We start from the raw sequence: 24,412 nt of genomic DNA on the forward strand, positions 1-24,412 counted from the left end.
AACTAGTAGGTCGTAAGCTCTCCGTAAATTACTGCGTAGTCACATAATATGACGTTTACCTGTATTTATCCAATAAGCAGCCTTCAAATTTGTACACAGAAGTGTTAAAAAGCTGTGAATTTAAGTTTATCTCGCTACGGTTGATGTTCAAACCTTGTTTGCTCACGTAACTGTCAGCTGTAATAAATTATATCCCCATAAAAATACGATACGTAATAAAAGTAGATTTGATAAATAATATATTTGCCCTGTGTAAATAACAATATATAGGAACTGTATCTAAAATAAATAATGGGTGATAAATAAATACTAATACAACAGGCTGAAAAAATAGACATTTATTCATTTTAATATCATATATATATATTGAATGTGTTGAAACTTGATACCGGGCGATGCACCCTGAAAACTGCACCGTTAGATCGGTTTCATGCTGAAGAGATGCTAAAGTAAAACATTTTCGCTCTCTCTCTCGTAAATGTCAACATCATAATGTATGTCCAAATGATTGATGCCTGTCACACAAAACATGAGCTCATTGATGTCATAAAAAAATCAGTCTGCTTTTTTATTTCATCCGTTACTCCTGGTCGGATGCTTCCGTAAATATTTAGTTTATACATAGGGTTACGTTCTACCTAAGTTTAATGGTGCAATGCTCAAATATTTAGTAGTGCGTAAATTGTGACTTAGTGCCCATTTATGCCACAACTAGGCTAAGTTTGAACTTACGCACAGCTGGTGCAACCGGTCCCAGGAACCTGAATGACTCCACTGCTGCCACAGTGCTGTTTAGAATGGTGAAGGGGGTCAATGTTGGGGTGTTCCTCCTAAAGTCCACAATCATCTCCACCGTTTTGAACGTGTTCAGCTCAAGGTTGTTTTGACTGCACCAGACAGCCAACTGTTCAATTTCCCTTCTGTATGCAGACTCATTGTCATCTTGGATGAGCCGGATGACTGTAGTGTCGTCTGCGAACTTCAGGACCTTGACAGGTGCACCGGTGCTGATTGTACATGTGCTGGAAGTGAATTTCCCCTGTCTCACTAGCTTCTGCCTGTCTGTCAGAAAACTGGTGAGTTGGTGTAGTTTAGTCTGGAGAATAGCTGGGATTATGGTGTTGAAAGCTGAACTGAAGTCCACAAAAAGGATCCTTGCATATGTCCCTGGTCTGTCCAGATGTTGCAGGATATGATGCAATCCCATGTTGACTGCATCATCCACAGACCTGTTTGCTCAATATGCAAATTGAAGGGGATCTAGAAAGGGTCCAGTGATATCCTTCAGGTGGGCCAACACCAGTCTCTCAAATGATTTCATGACCACGGACGTCAGGGCGACAGGTCTGTAGTCATTAAGTCCTGTGATTTTGGGTTTCTTTTGGACAGGAATGATGACTGAGCATTTGAAGCAGCATGGGACTTCACACTGCTCCAGTGATCTATTGAAGATCAGTGTGAAGATGGGGGCCAGCTGGTTAGCACAGGATTTTAGATAAGTGGGTGAAACGCCATCTGGGCCCTGTACTTTCCTTGTCTTTTGTTTTCGGAAGTCACGGCACACCTCTTCTTCACAGATCTTAAGTGCAGGTTGAGTAGCAGGAGGGGGGTTGCAAGAGGTGTAGGTGTTTGTGTGAAGTGAAAGTCAGAGCGGATGTGGGGTGTGAGATTGGGCCTTTCAGATATATAGAAGAACACATTCAAGTCGTCAGCCAGTTGTTGGTCCACTACAGTGTTGGGGAAGGAGTCATGTAGTTAGCAAGCAGTTTCAGGCCACTTCACACTGATGCAGGGTCGTTAGCTGAAAATTTGTTTTTCAGCTTATCAGAATAGTTTCTTTTAGCCACTCTGATTTCCTTATTCAGTGTGTTCCTGGCCTGATTGTACAAGACTTTATCCCCAACTCTGTAAGCATCCTCTTTGGCCTGACGAAGCTGCCTGAGTTCTGCTGTAAAACACGGTTTGTTTTTGTTGTATGTTAAATAAGTCCTAGGAATGCAAATATCCTCACAGAAACTGATATATGATCTTACAATATCTGTGAGCTTGTCCAGATTGGTGTCTGCAGCCTCAAAAACACTCCAATCAGTGCAGTCAATGCAGGCTTGTAGTTCCAGCTCATTGGTCCATCTCTTTACAGTCTTTACTACAGGTTTAGCAGATTTTAGTTTCTGCCTGTAGGTTGAAAGGTGATGAACCAGACAATGATCAGAGAGTCCCAAAGCTGCTCTAGGGACAGAGTGATATGCATCCTTTATTGTTGTGTAGCAGTGATCCAGTATATTTCTGTCTCTGGTTGGGCATGTAATGTGCTGTTTGTATTTGGGCAGTTCACAGGTGAGGTTTGCTTTGTTAAAATCACCAAGAATAATAATAATTGAGTCCGGGTATTGTTGTTCCTGTGTGATTTGATCAGCCAGCTGTTGCAGCACTGCATTCACACATGTGTTTGGAGCGATATAAACACTCACCAGAATAAACAAGGAAAACTCCCGCGGCAAGTAGAAAGGCTTACAGTTAATAAAGAGCGCTTCCAAATTAGGATAGCACATCTTCTTTAACGTTGTTACATCTGTACACCAACTTTCATTGATGTAAAAGCATGTTCCGCCGCCTCTCGTTTTCCCCGTAAATCCGCGACGCGATCCGCTCTAAACAGCTGAAAGCCTGGCAGATGTTATGCGCTGTCCGGAATGGCTTCACTCAGCCAGGTTTCTGTGAAACACAAGACAGCAGAGGTTGAAAAGTCCTTGTTTGTACAGGTGAGGAGATGTAGTTCATCCGTTTTGTTAGGAAGACAGTGGAGATTCACAAGATGAATACTTGGCAGGGCTGTGTGAAAGTCACGCCGACGGAGCCTGACCAGCGTGCCAGCTCGTCTCCCTCGCCTGCATCTCTTGAACAGCAAAGCTGCGCCTCTGACTAAAATGTCCAGCAAAGCATGCAAATAGTCAAACACCGGGAAAAGTATGCTATGTGCTGCCGAACGTTCAGCAGTTCGTCCCTGGTGAAACTGATTGGAAAAAGATTCCTAAACACAGGACAAAGAAACAAAAACAACAAAAGAATTGAAACCGTACAATACCGAGGCTGCTATCCATGGCGCCATCTTGCATCATCTTTTCATGATACATACATGATCATCAAATGTAATGTATTACACTACCTTTTGACTAAAAAAGTAATTATATTACAGTAACTACTTGTTTTGTAATAATACAAGATTTTGTCCATCTTACACTTCTATATTCCAAAAAAGGATCAAATTAATATCTCAGTTGCAAAGTAGAAAACAATTTAAAAATTGACCAAAGGAAAAAAAAACAATCTATGAAAAGAAAAATAAGTTAAAATCTTCAACACCTTGTCACAGTGCAGCAATCCCTTCTAACCACATATGTAGCTTTCAGCTGCTAAGAAACCGTAATTACACCCTCAGAGAGAATTTAAATTCCTAATTAGGCAGCAATTTCATGATGATTAGGGGATAATTGACTAACGTTGACCATTGCTTTGACACACTCTTTTCTTGTGGATATCATCTGTGGACTGAAAAAAGCCATTGAAATTAGAAAATGGAAATGTGGCAAGACAAAAAATCATTTGGAAAAAGAATAATTTACAATGAATATTAATAGAATAGTTCACCCAAAAATGAAAATTCAGTCAATATTTATTTGCTCTCATCCCAATCTAAAACACAAAAGAAGTGGTTTTACAGAATGTCATAGCTGCTCTTTTCCATCCACTGAAAGTGAATGGGGATGGGGGCTGCATAATGTTCCAAAAGATGACATAAAAGCACCATTAAATTGGCCCATTCATCTCAATGCTACATTCCAAGCATTCGTACAAATATATATATATATATATATATATATATATATATATATATATATATATACATATATATTATCAGGAACAGAATATAAAACATCATTAGTTGAAACATCTCTATCATAGCTCACAAATCTCATTTGTGCTTGCATACATTCAAATACGATATATCAAAATATGAGGCAGCTATGACATTTTGCCTTTTGTGTTTCACCGAAGAAGATAAAAACATACAAGTGTGGGATGACATGAAAGTGAGTAAATTATGACAGAATTTTAATTTTTGGGTGAACTATTCCTTTAAGTTATAATAATGTGGTATGCAGTCCCTAAAGCTAACCTGACCTTACACACTGTACCAAGTAATAACAAATTGTCTGTAAATTCTCAGAATCCCAACCCTGCATTTCCATCCTGTTCATTTTTCTCCCCTAAAGTGTTTTCTCTTTGATATGTCAGTAAGCAGTAACTCTCTGAGCACCATGTGGACAAACTGCTCTAAGACAAAATGTTTGGAAAAACGATGAGGCAACTCAGTACAAACTTCTGTTACTGTCAAGGGAGGTGAAGAGGAGACTTTTCTAGCCGTTACAGAAGACTCATTGGCCCGTTGCTCACTAAAATAAAGCTGAAAACAGCAAAAACGAAATGTTGCATTCCCAGAATAGCCATTTCTGACAGGAGACATCTCTGAGCTACAGCAAACTAATGATCAAAATAATAATAATAAAAAAAAAATAATAAAAAAAAAATTGTCCAATCTGGTAGGAAGAAAACAGAGGGTACGAAGTGTTAAGATGTTGAAAACCTGAAGCAGAGAGCCATTATACCACCCTTTTACAATGGGAACCATAGTTTCAGATGAAATCCATAGTTTCTGTCAAAGTACCAATTTCTACAGTTAATAAATCTATTAGCATGAACAATGCTTAATAAGCTGACAGCGTGTGTGGTCATGATCATGTAAATGACTTAAAGGGCTTTCCTTTTCAGGGTTAGGTCATAAACAGTTGGCACATGTAGATTTTTGCCCATTAAGTGCACATGACTGTTTATGTTTTGATGTCAAAAGCTGAGAATATTCTGATTTCCAATCTCATGTAAATTCAATTTTCTTGCATTGTCGGATATTTTGAATAAGCTGATTTTTGGTAGTTATTTATGTTTACTGCTATAAAATTGCATAAGGGAACAATAACAGGAGTTACTGGTATTTTGGTGGGAACTTCGGTTACCATGGTAAGTTTTTGCAAGGAGAGTTCACTTTAAAATGACAATTTCACAAGTCGTTTCCCTGATAGCATACATACATCACCCAGACGTCTATTTGATGTGTGTTTTTACATCTAGAAGACATATTTTTTATGTTGTTTGCTTATCTGCAATACATATATAAGACGTTTCCTCTCAGATGTCAATAAGACATTCAGCAGATGTCTTTGAGATGTTTATGATTTTCTTGTGATGCTTTCTAGATGAAAATATCTAAAACAAACATCTCTAAGATGTACTTGTGCTATCTGGGTTGATATATCACTCAGATGTGTCCATAGAAATGGACGACAACAATGATATTATGACAGACATTATTCAAGTGACGGAATACTTGAGATGGGCCTAAAATTGAAGAGAAGGACAGAAGAAGGAGAGGAGAGGTTAAAGAGGGACAGATCGGTGGAGAGCAGCTTGGCAACCTCTTGTGTGCTCGCAGATGAAAGATGTCCTGCATCAGAAGTTCAGAGGAGCTGACAGACATAGACAGGATAAGTGTGTGGGAGAAAGAAAGCAGGGTGAAACAGCACTGCCTCTTCTAAAAGGCTTTGTGTGTGTGTGTGTTTCTGCCAAGGCATGCATGGCTTTCCCCATGTCATTCCGGCCATGCCTGTGTAGGCTATGGGATCTGCTAAAACGGGATCCCATTTTATTCACTCTCGCTGGGCTAAGCAGACTGCACCATGCACATGGGCCAGAGGCGTCATCCGATAAGCGGTCTTACATGAAAATCACACACAGAGGATTAGCTCACCCTCTGACGACACCCCCATCGGCTGGTGGTCCATGGAAACATAAACAGGAGGGTGACTGTGCCACGATGGGGGGATAATATAGGCCTGCTCTTCTTTAGGGTTGAAGACAACAGAGAAATAAAAGTACACAGGATAATGAGGACAAAAACAATTACAAAACACACCTTTGAGCAATCCATGTTCCTGGAGAGGAGAGTGTTAACATTAGGCATTGAGATGATTATGTTTAGGTGGGTTAAAGAAAACATGAAGCGGTATTTGCAATGCATCTAATGTTCACGATGTGACGTACACTCACTGAGCACTTTATTAGGAACACCTGTAGACCTACTTATGCAATTATCTAATCAGCCAATCGTGTAGCAGCAGTGCAATGCATAAAATCATTGAGACACGGGTAAGGAGCTTCAGTTAATGTTCACATCAATCACCAGAATGGGGAAAAAATGTGATCTCAGTGATTTGGACCATGGCATGATTGTTGGTGCAGACGGGCTGGTTTGAGTATTTCTGTAACTGCTGATCTCCTGGGATTTTCACACACAACAGTCTCTAGAGTTTACACAGAATGGTGCCCAAAACAAAAAAAAATCTAGTGAGCGGCAGTTCTGTAGGCGGAAAGGCCTTGATGATGGGAGAGGTCAACGAAGAATAGCCAGACTGGTTTTAGCAGACAGAAAGACTATGGTAACTCAGATAACCACTCTGTACAACTGTAGTGAGCCGCATAGCATCTCAGCACAACACGTCGAACCTTGAGGTGGATGGGCTAAAACATCAGAAGACCATGTTGAGCCATTTATTAGGACCACAGTGTTCCTAAAAAAGTGCTCAGTTAGTGTATTTCCAAAATAAACAGAAGATTTAGTGGAAAATAACGTAGGACGGGAAATAATTTTATGATTCAGGTCACCAAAAGACCCGAGGTATGCTTTTAAGTACAAATGTAACATGTTTCAAGTAAATGGGGTCAAATCTGAGTTCATGTTCTCTTTAAAGAAAGTACAATGTTGCATTCCTGGTCTGTAGAGAATAGATAGTATGGACAATTATCGGAAGTATTTTGTCCTCAATCTGATTTTGGAAAAAAATACAAATAGGCAGCGCTAGGTTTGAGCTGCATAATTACATGGTGAGCACCAAGCACCATGCCTGGAACATTTCTGTTATTATTAGTGCTGAACAAAGAGACAAAACCTAAATATAGCATAAGAGTGCCAGTAGGGTTGGGTATTTAAAGTGTTAACATTGTGATATAACCCTTCTGCTTTCAAAAAAACTGAGTACAGTGACCGACAACTGTCCATGATTGACATTGGAAAAAAGAAAACAGGAGGGAATGTCAGTGTTACAGAACAATGCAGTCACTTCATGGCCTTATTACATGGTGACATGTAAAGAATCCCATTTAATCCTTTCAGCTGTGCTTGGCTTTCCAACTTCTAAATATCACATGGAAATTAACAGCATTTTTCCATAAACAAAACACATTAACTATTATTATGCCTCTGTCTTATTAAAATTCAAACATTTAGATGGATGAGGCAAACTATGCAGCTGTTTAAATGTGTGCTTGTGCCAACAGTGAGAGTCAATATCTTCATGATTTTGCCATACAATTTTATTTCATTTTAAGTTCTCTTATAATGTTAGTCAGGTTTTCTTGTACCAAAAAAAGCCATAATTTGGTTTTACCATATCATTTCCCACTCTCTAGACACTGACAATTATACAGGCTGTTTTTGTTACTGTACCTTTAAGACTTCTATATGTACATAAGTTCTGTTATGATTGGTTGACCTCTTCGTAAGTAAGTCGTATGTTATGTTCACAGAGTGTCACACTGTTGTTCACCAGGGTGGGCCAATTAATTAATTCTGAATAGGTGTTGATGTAAAATTGTGGACAGTCATATAGTAGTGTATGAGCCAACTCGTTCGTCATCTTACAATTTTTCTAGCTGCTTACTTATGAGTTTAATGTGATGCTGCATCCGAAACTGCATATTGTTACAGTATGTACTGTATTTGATGAAGGATGCACTTCTCGGCTGGTAAATTGGTACGTTCTTTTAGCTATGCATGCGAGTAGTATGAATAGATTTCGGACATACTTACTCTGAGGACGCGGGCATCGTCTCGTGACCCAAATATATGATGTAAGAACATCGATATTGGCTATATTTTGATATATATAGATATTTTGGTATATATATCACTTACAGTTGAGAAGAGGTGTCCGACTCGAGATTCACTGGCATTCATTTAAATTCAGTGTTTTGACGTGATGTCGCCTCAGCTCCCGAGGAATGGGACCGTTAAGTGTCCAGTCGATACGCACTTAAAAATCTCACGGAAATAGTAGGTCATCCGGGTATTTCTCACTTACTGCTGGACATACTGTTCCATTGGCATACTGCTTTTGGCATACTATATAGTAGAGAAGTATGGATATTCGGACGCAGTGTGAGAATTTGTTGGAGCATAAATTTTGCTGATATCTGTCAGATATTAGGGACATTTTATCCTCTATAGATAAAGTATAAAGGCTTAAAGTCTTAACTTACCTTAGCACGCCGTAATTCTGCAGGCAAGGGAGGCATGGGTGGACTTTGAGCGCATGTGAAACCAGCAAAAAAAACGAATTGTGAAATAAGCCTACTTTTCATGGTGCACTTAATACTCTGTGAGAGTGAAGTTAAAAACAAAAGCACCGCTAAAATTATACCCTTTTCTATTGTGAATACTCAGTGCAGCTGTGAAGCACCGCTCACACAGAGGTCACTGCCAAACCAAGTAATTACCCATCGGTCAACACGGCGAATTTGCCTGTCAAAGTTTACCAAACTTGAACTCCATGCAAAATCTGTGAAGTGAAATTCTTCACCACCAAAAGTCCATTGCGTGAAATTTACGATTGCACATATTCCCACTGAGATTACTGTATTTAGCCCGCAAAATTTCGCTGTGCAAAGGTAAATGTGACCTCGCCTTTAAATAGCAAGCTAGCTTAAAATGAAATCCTGTATTGCACTGATTTGAAATTGCGTTGGTTAATTGATTTGTCTGAATTGGAGTACAAATCATGCATTTTGTACAAGCCAGCTCGTATGATAATTTATGATTTTGCCAACTTTGGCATAAGACTATGTTGGAGCATCTAATTTCAGTGATATCTGTCAGGTATTAGGGATATTATAGCAGCTCCATGATAATTCCTCTTTTAATGAAATGAGTGTTCAACATGGGTTACGCATGTAGGATGACAATGAGGAAGTGTACCCTGGATAAAGTCATCTAAACATTGTTAGATGTCCTTCTCCAAAACAGATCTATCTTGATGTTGAAAAGAAATCCACAACGCTTGATGTACACAGTCAGGCCCCATAATGGATTCCTGACAGGCACCATGAACAGCAAGTAAGCAGCTTCTTATTTACGGAGACCCCCGCTAAATATTAGCACCTTATTAAATTGATTTGATCTGTGGAGAGCCGAATGCCGCACAGTGTCATCTCACTCCTAAATAAATTAGTGTTTAATGAGTTTATTTGTTCTGGGCAAAGATGCCCATCTGCCTCATGTCATCTCCATGACAGTGACATTACAGTGAAAATCAACTCCAGGCACTCTTGACACAACAGATCAAAGGATGCCAATGCTAATCATGCTTTTATTGCAAAAAAAGCTAATTTGCTGGATTTCTGTAAGTTAATGTCTGTGATTTTATCTATATGAGTTAAAAGGGACCAAAAACAAAATAAAATGTCCAGTTATAGCTCAGATTTTCAAAATTCGTTTGAAGTGATCCGCACAACTGTTACCACACATCAATTAAATTCAATAGTATTGCGACTGAATGAACTATATGATTTTATACTGTTTATTGCTATTATTATTAATAAATGCAATTATCTATTACACATCTCTCCAGAATTCAGACCAGATCGTCTGAGGCCACGTCCACACTAAAACGCTTTCGTTTGAAAACGCATCTTTTTCTCTAAGTTTTGGCCTTCTGTCCACACTGAGACGGCATTTTTGACAGCAAAAACTGAGCTTTTCGAAAACGCTCTCCCAAGTGAATACATTTGAAAACGCCATCTTCGCGTTGTAGTGTGGAAAGGGAAAATGTTGATATCTGAAATCGATGACGTATTTGCTGTTATGTGACGCAGTCACGTTATCCATTCAACCCAAAGCAATCAAGATGGTGGCCCATGTTTTATCAACATTGTTGTGTCTGATATTCACTTTGATAGCATTGTTAAAAATAAATGTTACGTTGTACAACCTTCATATTGCATGTTGTAACCTTCCTTCAAAGGCAACAGGAAGTTTACTCGGAATTGCTGCCCGGCGATGGAACACGAGGACAATTGCATTTCAGACTGTACAAGGAATGGCGATTTTTGGTAAGGGGATTTAAGAGATTTCATACGTTCCAGTGTGGACGAGAATTTTTGGAAAATGCTTGAAAATTTCAGTGTTGACGGAGAGCCTTTCGAAATCGTTTTCCAATATACCCGTATTAATGCGGATGTAGCCTGATTGTACCTAATCTTTTTATTTATTAAATGTGTCTTTAATCATATTGCTGATGCCTCCATTTTATTAAAACAATAAGCCACTAAAGGTTGTCCGTTACTGGGATTTAACTATGGTTAAGGAGTATTCTTATGCGCAATACAAAGCTAAGTATCTTTTTGCAAACAAATTTATTGCAATCAGACTTTAGAGTCTGAAACTATATACTGTTTTACAAAACTATCCATTTTATTTGTGTTTCAGATATAATATAGAATTTAATGTTATATTATATCTGCATCATTAAAGGTACACTCAGTAATTTTTTCCTCATTAAAAAAGTTTAACTAACTACATTTTGCAATGTAGGAAATTATGACCACTCACATTAAAATGAAGACTCCAGTCATATCAGTAACCTTATAAAAGTTGTTTTATTCTACATGGAGAGGGTCCTGTCATGGGAGGCTGCCATGTTAGAATCACATGACCTGATGAATATTTCTCACTTAACTTTAGTAACCGCTCTGTTATTGGACACTTTAACTCATGGATTACATTAATCATGGCTGATTGTGAATTCTAAATTTCTACAATGGAATCTGAAACTATAGATTTTAAATGATGCTGCATCCAAGCTACTAGGTGTCAGTGTAAGTGCAAGATGACACAAAGACAAAAGTTACTGAGTGCACCTTTAAATACAATGGAGACAGTTATGTAGAACTGTAAAGAAACAGAAATTCTGACTTTGCGTTGTTCAGATCAAATGGCACAAAATACCAGCTTGAAACCTGTTTAAAAATCAATCATGAATAATATTAGCAATTGAAATATCTAATGAAATAAAAGTGATTGGGCATCTTGAATGCAATTACTTAATTAGCATGCTGATTGTTTTGCTATAGATAAATCCGATAAACAAAAACACTTAGCGGCTTGATAAGCACTTCAGTCAGCCGCTGAAAATTAAAGGCTTGATTATTTCCACTGATAATTTTAATATGCCACCCAGGCATCTGCTCTAAACAGCACCTGTCAACGTTTAAAGCATGCAAGACAAATAAGCCCTAGGCATCATATAATCATCTGTCATTTCCCTTAAAACCATCTGATACTTTTAATCGCTTTGGCCATAAGAGCCTTTTTAAGCTGATAGAAATGTAATCTGTTATGAAAAAGAAATCATTTCTGCTCTCTCCAGCAAGGCAAAGCAGCTTCATCTACTTGACACAAGACCACGACGCAAGAGAAACCGAAAAGATACTATTCCACATTCCACAGGGGATTGTTTTTCCTTCCCTCCCATCTTTTAATTACACCTTCTCCTTTTGCCTTGCAAGGGCACGGAATCCGCTCTCTAAGTCTCCTAGCTTCCTCCTCTCAAATGGAAATGTGCTGTTTTAAATCAGGGGTTATCTCCGGCGTTCTTCTGATGAGATGACTTCAGACAGTATCTAGTCCCAAGGCTCAGTTTTATTTCGGTGCTGTGTTCTCAGCCGTAATTGAGATATTATCGTGTAAAGGGGTAAGCTTCACTTCCTGAATCACTATAAAACTTGATACAACATCCAGGGCCCCGAATTAATGTTTTGCCACACCAGCCAATGATGGGTGAATTGAGAAAAAAATAAAATAAAATAAAAAATGTTTACGGGGCATAAAACTGTATTTTGAATTATCTTTATGTAAATTACATTTAAAGAATATGCCACACACTCTATGTGTCGCCACAACAAGTTCTAGGGAAAAGAAAACTTAAGGCATCCTAAATAAACGTACGATGTTTCGAATTTTCCACAGTGGTAAAAGTCATTATTCGATGTGCACGTCGCAAAAAATATTTTTTCTACAGTAGACCATTTGTATGTTTTTTATTTGAATCGCTCATGTCATGTCATCGTTTAGAGTATAATTATTTCAGCTCAATTTAAATGGTACTATGTTACCGTTCTTGATCAAATTTCTGGCCAACTGGCAGTTAATGTCGTTTTCTGTATTCGCCAAAGCAAATATTTATCCATTTGGTGATTGGCAAGTGTTAATCCAAAGTCTTTCTAGCAAGTTAGTCCACTGTCGGCCATTTCTGGAACGCTCTCGGGATGCTATTTCCAGTTATGTCCGTGCAGCTCCTATCTACTTGAATGGGGAAAGACCGAAATCTCCAAAACGGTTGGTCAAGATTACGATCAAAGAACATATTTCAAATCAGCAATAAAATCTGACAATACTGGTATCATAAATTTTGACTCTTTACTTCATATTACGCAAAACAAAATGTTCCCGGCTTGTATAGCTAATTTGCATGCTGTGAGTCTGCAACTCATCGTTCTCGAGTTGATTGACAGGCGATGTCAGTATCTAAAAGATGATTGGCTCTTTTAACTGTAAGGTGGGACTTCCTTTCTACATCCGTTGACCATTGGGCACTCAGAGCTTCTTGGTTGAGCGTTCCAATTTCTCCCATTCATTTTAATAGAAGAGGCCCATCTCTGCTAAATAATCTGTGGTTAATCCCATTACTGTCAATACATTGTGCTGATTAGAAATACAGGGTGACAACTACATCAAGAGACCAAATAAAGTCATTGACAAATTGGCACTTAAGAATTAAGTTCATTTAATTAATTAATTTAATCGATTTGTACTTCAGTACTTACCCTGGTTGCATGTTTTTCCTGTGTAACCCGGATGGCACTTGCATTTGTTGGGTCCCACACATTCTCCATGTTTGCATCCGTGCTGGCATACAGCTGTAGGCAAAAATGATGATCAGTATCATTTCAACACCAAATGCCAGAGTCAGTGCATTAGACATAGAAACATGTAACATGAAACAGCCTTTAGTTTTCCCATTTAGAAAAATCTACCTTACTTGCTATGGGAAATAAGAACAAGTGTCTGTACAATTAGACTTTAAGGATATTGTGTTGAGAGAGACACAAAATCATTATTTTGGAGCACTGGCCCCCTACATCAATAATTCATTGTTTGCCTTGGTCGTTTTAATGAACTTGGGACATGGAGAGTGTACGGACCACCTCACATCTTTTTATGACTCATTACATCTCACATTTTTATTGGGAGCCAGAGCTGTGCAATGTTGGAAACCTTTAAGATACAAGATTGGTGGTGAAGTTCCCAAGAGCTGATGTACAGTAAGGTGAATTGAGGCTCTAGTCAAATTAAACGACTATCACCCATTATTTTTGATAGAAAGTAGTATGCAATACACTGTCCACAGTATGCAATTTTTCTGTTTAGCACCTACTATATTGCATCCCACAATGAGCACGTTTACATGCATACCAATTCGCTACCGAAACTACAAACATCAGCTTATTAAAAAATTCCAGTGAAAACTGTTTAAATGAGATTTGAAATCAAACCATTCTCTGCTTTTGATGTAAAAATGTAAACAGGCATGCGCACAACACTAGTGCACATTGTATGAGCAGGTAAGAATGCCGGTAAAAGTGGATGCGTTTTATCACGTTAGTTCCCTATATCGTGAATCAGTATATCATGAACACGAATTCGGACACTGGCAAGCGTGTTCATCCACTGAACATTGGTACACTTATGACTCATTACCTATGATACGATTTCAAGGTCACGAGTTAAAACACATCTGGTATTAATCAACAACATTGCTGTATGAAACAAAATATCAGGCATTTTCGTTGTAGATATTAAAACGTACAGTGTTACTATGAAAGTTAAATAACATAAATGAAGAAATAAATATACAAAGGAGTGTATTTTTAATCTTCTGCTAAAACTCTTATGTTAAAAAGATTGTTTCCCTTTCATGCACATTATAGATAAAAGACAATTACAAACAAAATCCCTTTTAAAGAGAAAATAATGCTTTGACTTCAGAATTTTACACTTGTGCTCACCTTTTAATGACTTGAGGTACTTCAGAATGATGACATTTCTGGAAATTGAGCGTTTTTAGGGAGTTAATGTTTCAGTGCACTGAGACAATTTTGCGAATGGGACAGGCCTAGAAATGGCCGACTCCATTTAAGGCATTCACATGATCACATACATTTTCAGCTTATTAAAGGGATAGTTCGCCAAAAAGGAAAATTCTCTCATCATTTACTCACCCTTATGCCATCCCAGATGTGTATGTACATTACTTTCTTCAGCAGAACACAAACAATCATTGTTTAGAAGAATATCTGAGCTCTGTGGGTCCTTACAGTGCAAGTGAATGGTGGCCAGACCTTTGTAGCACCAAAAATCACATGAAGGAATCATAAAAGTAATCTCTATGACTCCATTGGTTAAATCCATGTCTTCAGAAGTGATATGTTAGGTGTGGGTGAGAATCAGATCAATATTTAAGTCCTTTTTTTCTCAAAATTTTCTCTATTTTCACTTTTCAGATGTGGAAGTGAAACTAAACAGGCACCACATGTGACTTTCCACATGACACCACATGAGATTTAAAGTAAAAAAAGGACTTAAATTTTGATCTGTTTCTCACCCAAATCTATCATATCACTTCTGAAGATATAGATCTAACCACTGAGGTCAAATGGATTACTTTTATTTTTCCTTTATGTGATTTTTGGAACTACAAAGGTCTGGCCACCATTCACTTGCATTGTAAGGATCTACAGAGCTGAAATATTCTTCTAAAAAAAAAAACTTTCATCTGGGATGGCAAGAGGGTGAGTAAATGATGAGAGAATTTTCATTTTTGGGTGAACTATCACTTTAAGCATTATTGGTGGAAGAATGAACATTGCTCATTGCTCAATGTACGCTCACCAGCAACTTTATCAGGGACACCTGTACATCTACTTATTCATGCGATTATCTAATTAGCCAATCGTGTGGCAGCAGTGTAATTTATCAAATCATGCAGATATGGGTCAGGAGCTTCAGGTAATGTTCACATCAACCATCAGAATGGGGAAAAAAATTTGATCTCAGTGATTTCGACCATGGCATGATTGTTGGTGCCAGACGGGCTGGTTTCAGTATTTCTGTAACTGTTGATCTCCTGGGATTTTCACGCACATCAGTCTCTAGAGTTTACTCAGAATGGTGCCAAAAACAAACAAAAAAACTTTCGGTGAGAGGCAGTACTGTGGACGAAAACGCCTTGTTGATGAGAGAGGACAACGGATAATGGCCATACTGGATCGAGCTGACAGAAAGGCTATGGTAACTCAGATAACCACTCTGTACAATTGTTGTGAACAGAATAGCATCTCAGAATGCACAACATGTCAAAACCTGAGGAGGATGGGCTACAACAGAAGAAGACCACATTGGTTTCCACTTCTGTCACCCAATAACAGAAAACCGAGGCTGCAGTGGGCCTTTCATTTGTGGACCTCAGCAGAAATCCAGATTTGACAGACAAGGCAATGTTTTTCCAATCGTCTTCTGTCCAGTTTTGGTGAGCCTGTGTCCACTGCAGCCTCAGTTTCCTGTTCTAACAGTAGTGGTACCTGGAAGGGTCTTCTGCTGCTGTAGCCCATCCGCATTAATGTTCAACGTGTTGTGTGTTCAGAAATGCTTTTCTGCATAGCACTGTTGTAACGTGTTTATCTGGGTTACTGTTACCTTCCTGTCAGCTTGGACCAGTCTGGCCACTCTCTGTTGACCTCTGTCATTAACAAGCCATTTTCGCCCACAGAACTGCCGCTCACTCGATGTTTTTTGTTTTTGGCACCATTCTGAGTAAATTCTAGAGACTTTTGTGCGTGAAAATCCCAGGAGATCGGCAGTTACAGAAATACTCAAACCAGCCCATCTGGCAACAACAATCATGCCACGGTCTAAATCACTGAGATCACATTTTTCCCCATTCTGATGGTTGATGTGAAAATTAACTGAAGCTCCTGACCCATATCTGCGTGATTTTACACATTACACTGCTGCCACACGATTGGCTGATTAGATAATCGCATGAATAAGTAGATGTACAGGTGTACCTAATAAAGTGGCCGGTGAGTGTAACGTGCTTGTCATGATCTTTTTTCTTTTCCAATGTGATGAATAAACTGCAAGTGATATCAACCGTAATTTTTAACATTTGCTTTTTGACTCATTATTTTACTAAACTGCACAAAACTAGATTAAAAATGCATGTAAACTATATTTGTTAGCAGGATGATAACTGGATGTCACTCACCAAATTAAACACGCAACATAGTGAGGTCAGGTGACAACATTGTAGCATACTACTGTTCATATCATATGTTACTACCGTTGCATAATGCATATTTTTTAACTGTTCAGTATGCAGTGAGCAGTGTCTTATCCTTGATGGGGGGCTGAGGTGGCACAATCTTATCTGTTCACACTGAGCCAAAACACCAGCTGCTGTACCTCCCTCTTTGTGATACTAGACTGGACTTGACTAGACTAGGCTTACTGCAAAATGCTCAAGCATGGCTCATACTCCAGCCTGCAGTCAGCTGAGACTAATTTCCATTAAAAGCTTCATTGAGTCTCCAATTATAGAGGCCTATCAGAGCTGTCAATGTTCTTCGCTGTTGCCATTGTCAGAATGACAGATGAGAGAGAGAGGGCAAACAGACCTTTGATTTACAATATGCAATAAATATGCATCCAAGTAAATATTACAGTACAAATTAACAGCTAACACTGATTTGTGAGCAAATTGTTTTTTTGAGTTGGATCTTTTCAATGAATGATGCACGACTACTGTAGTGTGAATCCTAAACAAATGCATCTTATGAGTCGGTTCTTTTTAAAGAATCAGTCTAACAACTCACAAATCAATCTAAAACTTCTTGGCCTAATGGCTCATTCACTGAATCAGTCAGGGTGGTTACAGAATTAAAATCTGACTCCTTAACTGAACAGCATGTTCCTATCCGACTTGATCAAAACTAACAAAGAAGTTTAACCATGTTAAATCAGTGTCATTACTGACTGGTCATTCATATATCAACATATACTGTAGATAATATTCACATTCATAACAGAGTTTTGTCAGAATATGTAGGTAATGTAAAAGAACTGTCAATGGAAATGTTATGGAACTAGAATAGAATATCCATATATTCTGACTAAGGTCTATAGAGTCAAATAATGTTAATAATGTTATGAACATTACAGATAAACATTGATGTTGGTACAAGCACATAACATGACCGTCTGCATGACATTTAGACAAATACATTAAAGCCATTGGAGCCGTTTTCATCTCAAATTCAATTGGGCCCAAGATGGGTGAAGCAAGACTAGATCCTGATTGTTCTACTACACCTCATACAGTAGATAAAAGAGATACATTGATTTAATTTCAATATCTGAACACGGTTCAAACTGCACAAAGGCAGAAAGCATTAGTGCAACTCTTTGAAAATGCTGAGATAAGAATCAACCTGTCTCATTCCACCTTATTAGATTGTGTGAGCAAATCAAGGAGCCATGTTCACCCTGCTTTTAACCTGTGTTATTCAATATAGGAGTTAGATAGTGAGATCAAGCCCTGGAGTTAAAACACAAAAGGACAAACACAGGCTATAATTTGGTGGTAAAGCCTGAGCTGGCAGGAGACAAACAAAGAAACCAGCCGAGTTCTCTGACATAGAGAGTATATCTGAGCAGTTAGCTTATCTAGATTCTAGCCAGCCAGCCAGTTATCAAGCGTGATAAAATCGTGGCTTAATTCTGGGGTGATGATATGTGATCACAGACAATGGTAAGTATATTTTTAAGTGCTGACGTATAAGGAGCTTAAGATGGGGTTTTAAATGGAAACCAATCCCCTGTGGTCCGATTTGGAAAAATGTCAATGCTTGAAACCCAAACCACAGGCGAAATGGGCTAGGGGAAGTGCCCTACTTTATTGACAAAACACATCAAACAGTCCCGCTGGCTTCAAAACGGCCAGCTCCGCTCTCAACCACAAATGCTCATATATCCCACTTGACTCTACTTGTTGGCATGGCATACCTTACAATCCATGCACTTTTATGACACATGAGCTGATGGCAGCTTCAAAGCAATATGTTGGAAAATGTAAATGGTGAACTCTACATAAATAAGTTTCAGATAGGTCTCACTTTGAATATAATAGAATGTGTGACTGTGATTTTGGCAAGTGGAACATGATCCGGAATCAATCCTGAATCAATCAATCCCGAAAATTCCTCTAGGGCTGGAGCAGGAATGGGTGCTGGCTCTGGGACGGACGAGGCTTCAAGCGCTAGCTCTAGGATGGCAGAGGCTTCAAGAACTGACTCTTTGACTGTGGCAGGCTAGGGCATTGGCTCGTTGACCACGGCAGCAGTGGGCGTTGGCTCGTTGACTGTGGCAGGTGTGGGCGTTGGCTCACTGGCCGTGGCAGGTGTGGTTGTTGGCTCATGGACCATGGCAGGCATGGACGTTGGCTCGTCGACCATGGCAGGTGTGGACGTTGGCTCGTTGACCATGGCAGGTGTGGATGTTGGCTCATCGACCGTGGCAGGCGTGGGCGTTGGCTCATCGACCGTGGCAGGCGTGGGCATTGGCTCATCGACCGTGGCAAGCGTGGGCGTTGGCTCGTCGACCGTGGCAGGTGTGGGCGTTGGCTGGTCGACCGTGGCAGGCGTGGGCGTTAGCTCATTGACCGTGGCAGGCCTGGGCTCGTTCATCGCTCCTACAGTGAAGGCTGATCCACTCAGCAACAACGCCAGATCAATAAATCGAGTCCATGGGCTTTTGCCATAAGGCATAAGAGACTTGACTGGTTCGTTTAGCCAAATCGAAAGAGGTCCTTTTTTTAAAAAAATAAATAAATAATTATATCTCCTTTTCTCCCAATTTGGAATGCCCAATTCCCACTACTTAGTAGGTTCTTGTGATGACACGGTTACCTCAATCTGTGTGGCGGAGGACAAGACTCAGTTGCCTCCGCTTCTGAGACAGTCAATCCACGCATCTTATCATGTGGCTCATTGTGCATGACACCGCGGAGACTCCCAGCATGTGGAGGCTCATGCTACTCTCCGCAATCCATGCACAACTTACCACGCGCCCCATTGAGAGCGAGAACCACTAATCGCAACCACGAGGAGGTTACCCCATGTGACTCTACCCTCTCTAGCAACCGGGCCAATTTGGCTGCTTAGGAGACCTGGCTGGAGTCACTCAGCACACCCTGGATTTGAACTTGCGACTCCAGGGGTGGTAGTCAGCGTCAATACTCGCTGAGCTACCCAGGACCCAAAAGAGGTCCTTAAGAGACACGTCATTAAAGTTCACCTCATTGGCTAACTCACAGAAGTCCACAACATACTCCTCCAGGGAATGATTCCCCTGACTTAACTGTAGAAGGCAAACTGCTGGGTTCATGTTGAAGGGCTAGTCTTCTGTCAGCATGAACAAGGAGAGAGATGCTGATTGAACCCAAATGCAGTTATTAATAATGATGATTGACAATATACAAATAGAAATAGCACTAGGCTTGGTAAACAAAAGAATGACTTTAGCTCAATGCCACAATAGACGAGACTAGACAACGAGTGTGGAAACACGAGGGAATATATACAAACACAGGAAATCACAATACAAGGTACAGCTGGGAACACTGATGGGAAACAGGTGAAAGTAATGATGATGGTGCATGCTGGGAAATGCAGTGTGGGGAAAAACTACAACATAAAAGTCCATGACAGTGTCAAACTAAGAGTCCGTGAACAAGAAGGGATGATGACGTCACAGACGTGACAATTAAATCCTTCTGATTTGAGGGTTAGTTGAAGGTTTGTGTAAGTGTAGAGGTTAGGACCATAGGGTCAGTGTTTAGTCGCTTCGCTTTTAGGGCTGCGTATTGATCGATTTGATTCTGATTCACAAGCTCTCGATTTGATTCAGATTCCATTATGATTTATATGGGTATATTTCAGTTATAGAGCTCTATTTTCATGACCGTGCTAAGCGCAGTGCTACACGCAATGCTATGTACAATGACAGTGTTCTATGTCTTATCCTATTTTTGTGAGAGCGCTAATTCTAAGTGCAATTTTCATACCAGAGCAAGCAGGGGTGGGTGGGAGTTTTTGCGCTATCTGTGGGTGCATGCACGCAAACTTGGGGTGTATTGTACATAAAAAAGTGGCGCAAAGCACAATTTGCTATTTTCCTAAGAAATAAGTCATTACGCTAAGATGTTTGAGAAGCACATCTAATGTCAGCGCAAAGTTTAGACTCAGTTCCTGCATTTGCAGTTTGGAGATTCCACAGGTAGGTTGTAATAAAGTTCATTTCCAAACTCTGAAAGTACAGAACATCAAATAATGTCCTTGACAATCACTGTTGTATCCATTTTATAAAACAAACATGTATGAGATTTGTGTTTAACTTTCTAGAAGTCATGGTTTATTTTTTCATTTATTATTATTATTATGTTTAGGCTATATTTACAATCGTATTTATGATCTCATTTATACTGGTATTTCTCCACCTGTTGTCACTGCAAAAGGGGCCGGTAGAAGAATTTATAGAGGGTGAAATGTTTGGATTTTGTATGATTTTTTTTTTCATTACTTCATTACTTCGATTATATTTTCATTGTGTCAGTAGATGAAAATGATTAATAATACTTACATTCTCTATATTTTAAGGGAGCCTATATCCAAATCCATTTTTCATGCATATAAAAAGGAGTCATAGAAATATGCCTGACATTTAACAAGGAATGTACAAAAGAACGCAAGTCTGTATTTCTATTCTTCTAATATATTGCATACAGCCTGTTTACACTACCAACTTATGAATGTGCTGTCTTTGTTTATATAGCTGTTGCTTAAGGGAATGGACGATATAATAGGACAAAGACGGTGCAATAACCAGAGAAAAACCTCAGAATTAAATTGCAATTGACCCACCCTATTAGCGCTTTGTGCGAGTAATTTTGCGAAACCCACTTGCGCCTAGACTTAGCGCATGCTTGCACGAAAATACCAAAACTTCATGGCCATCCCAACTGACTTTGCGCATATGACTTACCACATAGCGCTATGCTTAGTGCAAGCGCTCTTAAACTAGGGCCCATAATGTCCATTTTTCTTACATATGAAATAAATTCTGTCTCAGCTAATGCTGTTAATTATACAAGGGACCTTCTAATTAGGTACATTACAAAGATATTTTTTCATCATTTGGGTCACATTTTTTCACATCTTTAATTAAATGTTTCTTTTTGTTTTGTAGCGTTTACCCATGTTTCCATTGATCATGGTATAAATAATGAGGGGTTTTACTTGCTTGTTTTGCTTGTATGAAAATAAACTAGAGAGTCCAGATTTAAATGGTAGCTGCAGCAGGTGTGAAGTGTTCACAGGATATCAGGATATACACATATGAGAAGTGCGTATGGGTGGACTATAAATAAACAGCAAATTTGGGAAGCATGCTCAGAATGATGCTTAGTCAAGATGATTGAAAAGGAAATATGATGTGGTGCTAACCTTGGGGTTGGCACCTAATCCTGATTACTCTGTGGGTTAAGATGTAGAGAGCTGCAAAACAAACGGCCAGACAAAAAAAAAAAAAAAAAAAAAGAAAGCTTTGTCTAAGTGAGATGAAAACATTACTTGGAAGCCATGCTGTTGATGAACAAGTATTCCAAAAGCAACACACAATGTATAGACACAAACAAAGCTTCGTCTCTCACACTTCACGTGGTCATGAGCTATATAACATAAACCTTACATTTATGGCAAATAATAATGTAATCAAATGTAATTTCTTGCTGATTCATTTCCATTTCATGACAAAACAGAGACAGACTGTGTTAATAAAAAAGAAATATGCACAATATATCTGAGACCATATTGGTATCTGTCAATATAAAAAAAATATATATATATATAGTTTTTTAATATAAGCGGCAGACTGATTTTACAAATATTAGGCCGATATTTCTATGTCTACTAAAGGGTTATCCATCATGGCTACTGCACATTAAAATGTACAGTATCCATTATCCAGATGATAAACAGTTATCTATAATTTCTGCTGTATAGTATATTTTGATGCCTGGTTTCACTTATAGCATCGACTGATTAATAATAGATTGCTAGAAGCTTTTGTATGAATGCTGATTTTTCTATAATCCATACAAAATTATTCAGTTATGAAATACAACATAAAAATAATAAAATGTAAAACTTATTTCTACAATTTATATAAACAGTATAGATAATATCTTATTGGTTGCTGACTATAATATAAAAAAATAATTATTAAATAATTATTGGCTATATGTCTTTATAATTTCATATAATTCTTCAAATATTTGCACATTTTACAAAAAAGTACAAAACAGATTACACACAATGTATGGATGTTTTATTCAACTTCACTATTTTTTTTATTTGTTCCAAACAACGTCAAACACTGTATGTGTATGAATCACAGGAGATTTATGTATTTATTTATTTTTTTAGTTTTTTGTTTGTTTGTTTGTGGGACAATCACAATTTTTGGAAAAATTGATAGAAATCATTCTCACACTTTAGATATTGAAATTAGAATATCATTGTTTTAAAAATGTAATCATTTGTATTTTTATAATGGATTTTCATAGTTTAATATTAAAAGTCTGGCACAAGGCTTAAACAATAAAATCTACACTGATGAGCCAAAACATTATGGCCTAAATGCTGTTGGTCCTCCACGTGCCGCCAAAACAACGCAGACCCATCGAGGCATGGACTCTACAAGACCCCTGAAGGTGTGCTGTGGTATCTGGCACCAAGACATTGCAGCAGATCCTTCAAGTCCTGTAAGTTGTGAGGTGGAGACGCAGTGGATTGGACTTTTTGGTCCAGCACATCCCACAGATACTCATTCGGATTGAGATCTGGGAAATCTGGAGGCCAGGGCAACACCTTAAACTCTTCATCATGTTTCTCAAACCATTCCTGAACAATGTATGCAGTGTATCAGGGTGCAATATCCTGCTGAAAGAGGCCACTGCCATCAGGCAATACCATGTTTAGGTAGGTAACACGTGTCAAATTGACGTCCACATGAATGGACAGACCCAGTGTTTCCCAGCAGAACATTGCCCAGAGCATCACACTCCCTCCACTGGTTTGTCGTCTTCCCATAGTGCATCCTGGTGCCATCACTTCCCCAGGTAAACGGTGCACACGTACACGGCCATCCACGTGATTTAAAAGAAAATGACTCATCGGACCAGGTGACCCTTCTTCCACTGCTCCAAGGTCCAGTTCTGATGCTCACGTGCCCATCATAGGCGCTTTCGACAGTGGACAGTGGTCATCATGGGCACTCTGACCAGTCTGCGACTACGCAGCCCCATACACAGCAGGGTGCGATACACTGTGTGTTTTGACACATTCCTCCCGTAACCATCATTAAACTTTTCTGTGACTATAATAGATATATATAGTTTTTTTTTTTTTTTTACTATGGACAATCACTGACCACATGGACAGTTAACAGTAATTGGTGACAAATTGCTAATTAGCAAAGAGGACTTCTGACATGTCCTATGAATTATTGGGATCAAAGCTCTCTATGCCAGGGGAAGTTAATAAGTTAATATTAGGCCTAATCGTTCCAGTTCAAATCCACCTTTAAGGGTAAGAAAATAATAGACAGGGAGAGTGAGAGAGAGATATATATTCCAGTAAAAAGTGTCTTGATGTCTGTACCTTTGAGATATTTTGCCCTACCTACATCCTTATTTCACTCTCAGACATTCTGGGTCATCATCTTTTTCTTGAAGGAACTTCATCGAAATTCATTCAGAGCTTCAGATCTTGTTAACTTGAGATGATAAGGGTGTTATGAGTGGGGAATCCAATTTCAGTTGTTTGAGGACTAATCTTAATTAAGTATTCAGCGTATGAAAGCGAGGGCTGCCCCCTAAAGCAGCTGTTTTCAGAGAGTCAAATATTGCAGCTTCATCGTTATTGGTGTGTGAACTATAGATAGGCAGAATGGTCATTGGACTTGTTTATCAACTATTTTGGCTAGATATTAGCTTTTAAAATAAAATTTTGA

At 38.8% G+C, this 24,412-nt stretch overlaps 1 protein-coding gene across 2 annotated transcripts in view; it reads right to left on the reverse strand.

The window, feature by feature from the left end:
- The window catches only part of npnta (nephronectin a), an 85,403-nt gene that overhangs the window by 32,442 nt on the left and 28,549 nt on the right, over positions 1–24,412 (reverse strand). The window contains exons 3-4 of one of the 2 annotated variants that reach the window (XM_051703271.1): positions 13,051–13,143; positions 5,864–5,956 (exon numbers count right to left, since the gene is read on the reverse strand). In XM_051703271.1, the coding sequence (XP_051559231.1) occupies positions 5,864–5,956; positions 13,051–13,143 (186 nt within the window). The remainder of the gene's footprint in view (positions 1–5,863; positions 5,957–13,050; positions 13,144–24,412) is intronic. The other variant, XM_051703272.1, reaches the window with a different exon arrangement.

This window comes from Myxocyprinus asiaticus, chromosome 7 (assembly GCF_019703515.2).
Source record: "Myxocyprinus asiaticus isolate MX2 ecotype Aquarium Trade chromosome 7, UBuf_Myxa_2, whole genome shotgun sequence".
In the NCBI taxonomy this organism is placed as follows: Eukaryota; Metazoa; Chordata; class Actinopteri; order Cypriniformes; family Catostomidae; genus Myxocyprinus; species Myxocyprinus asiaticus.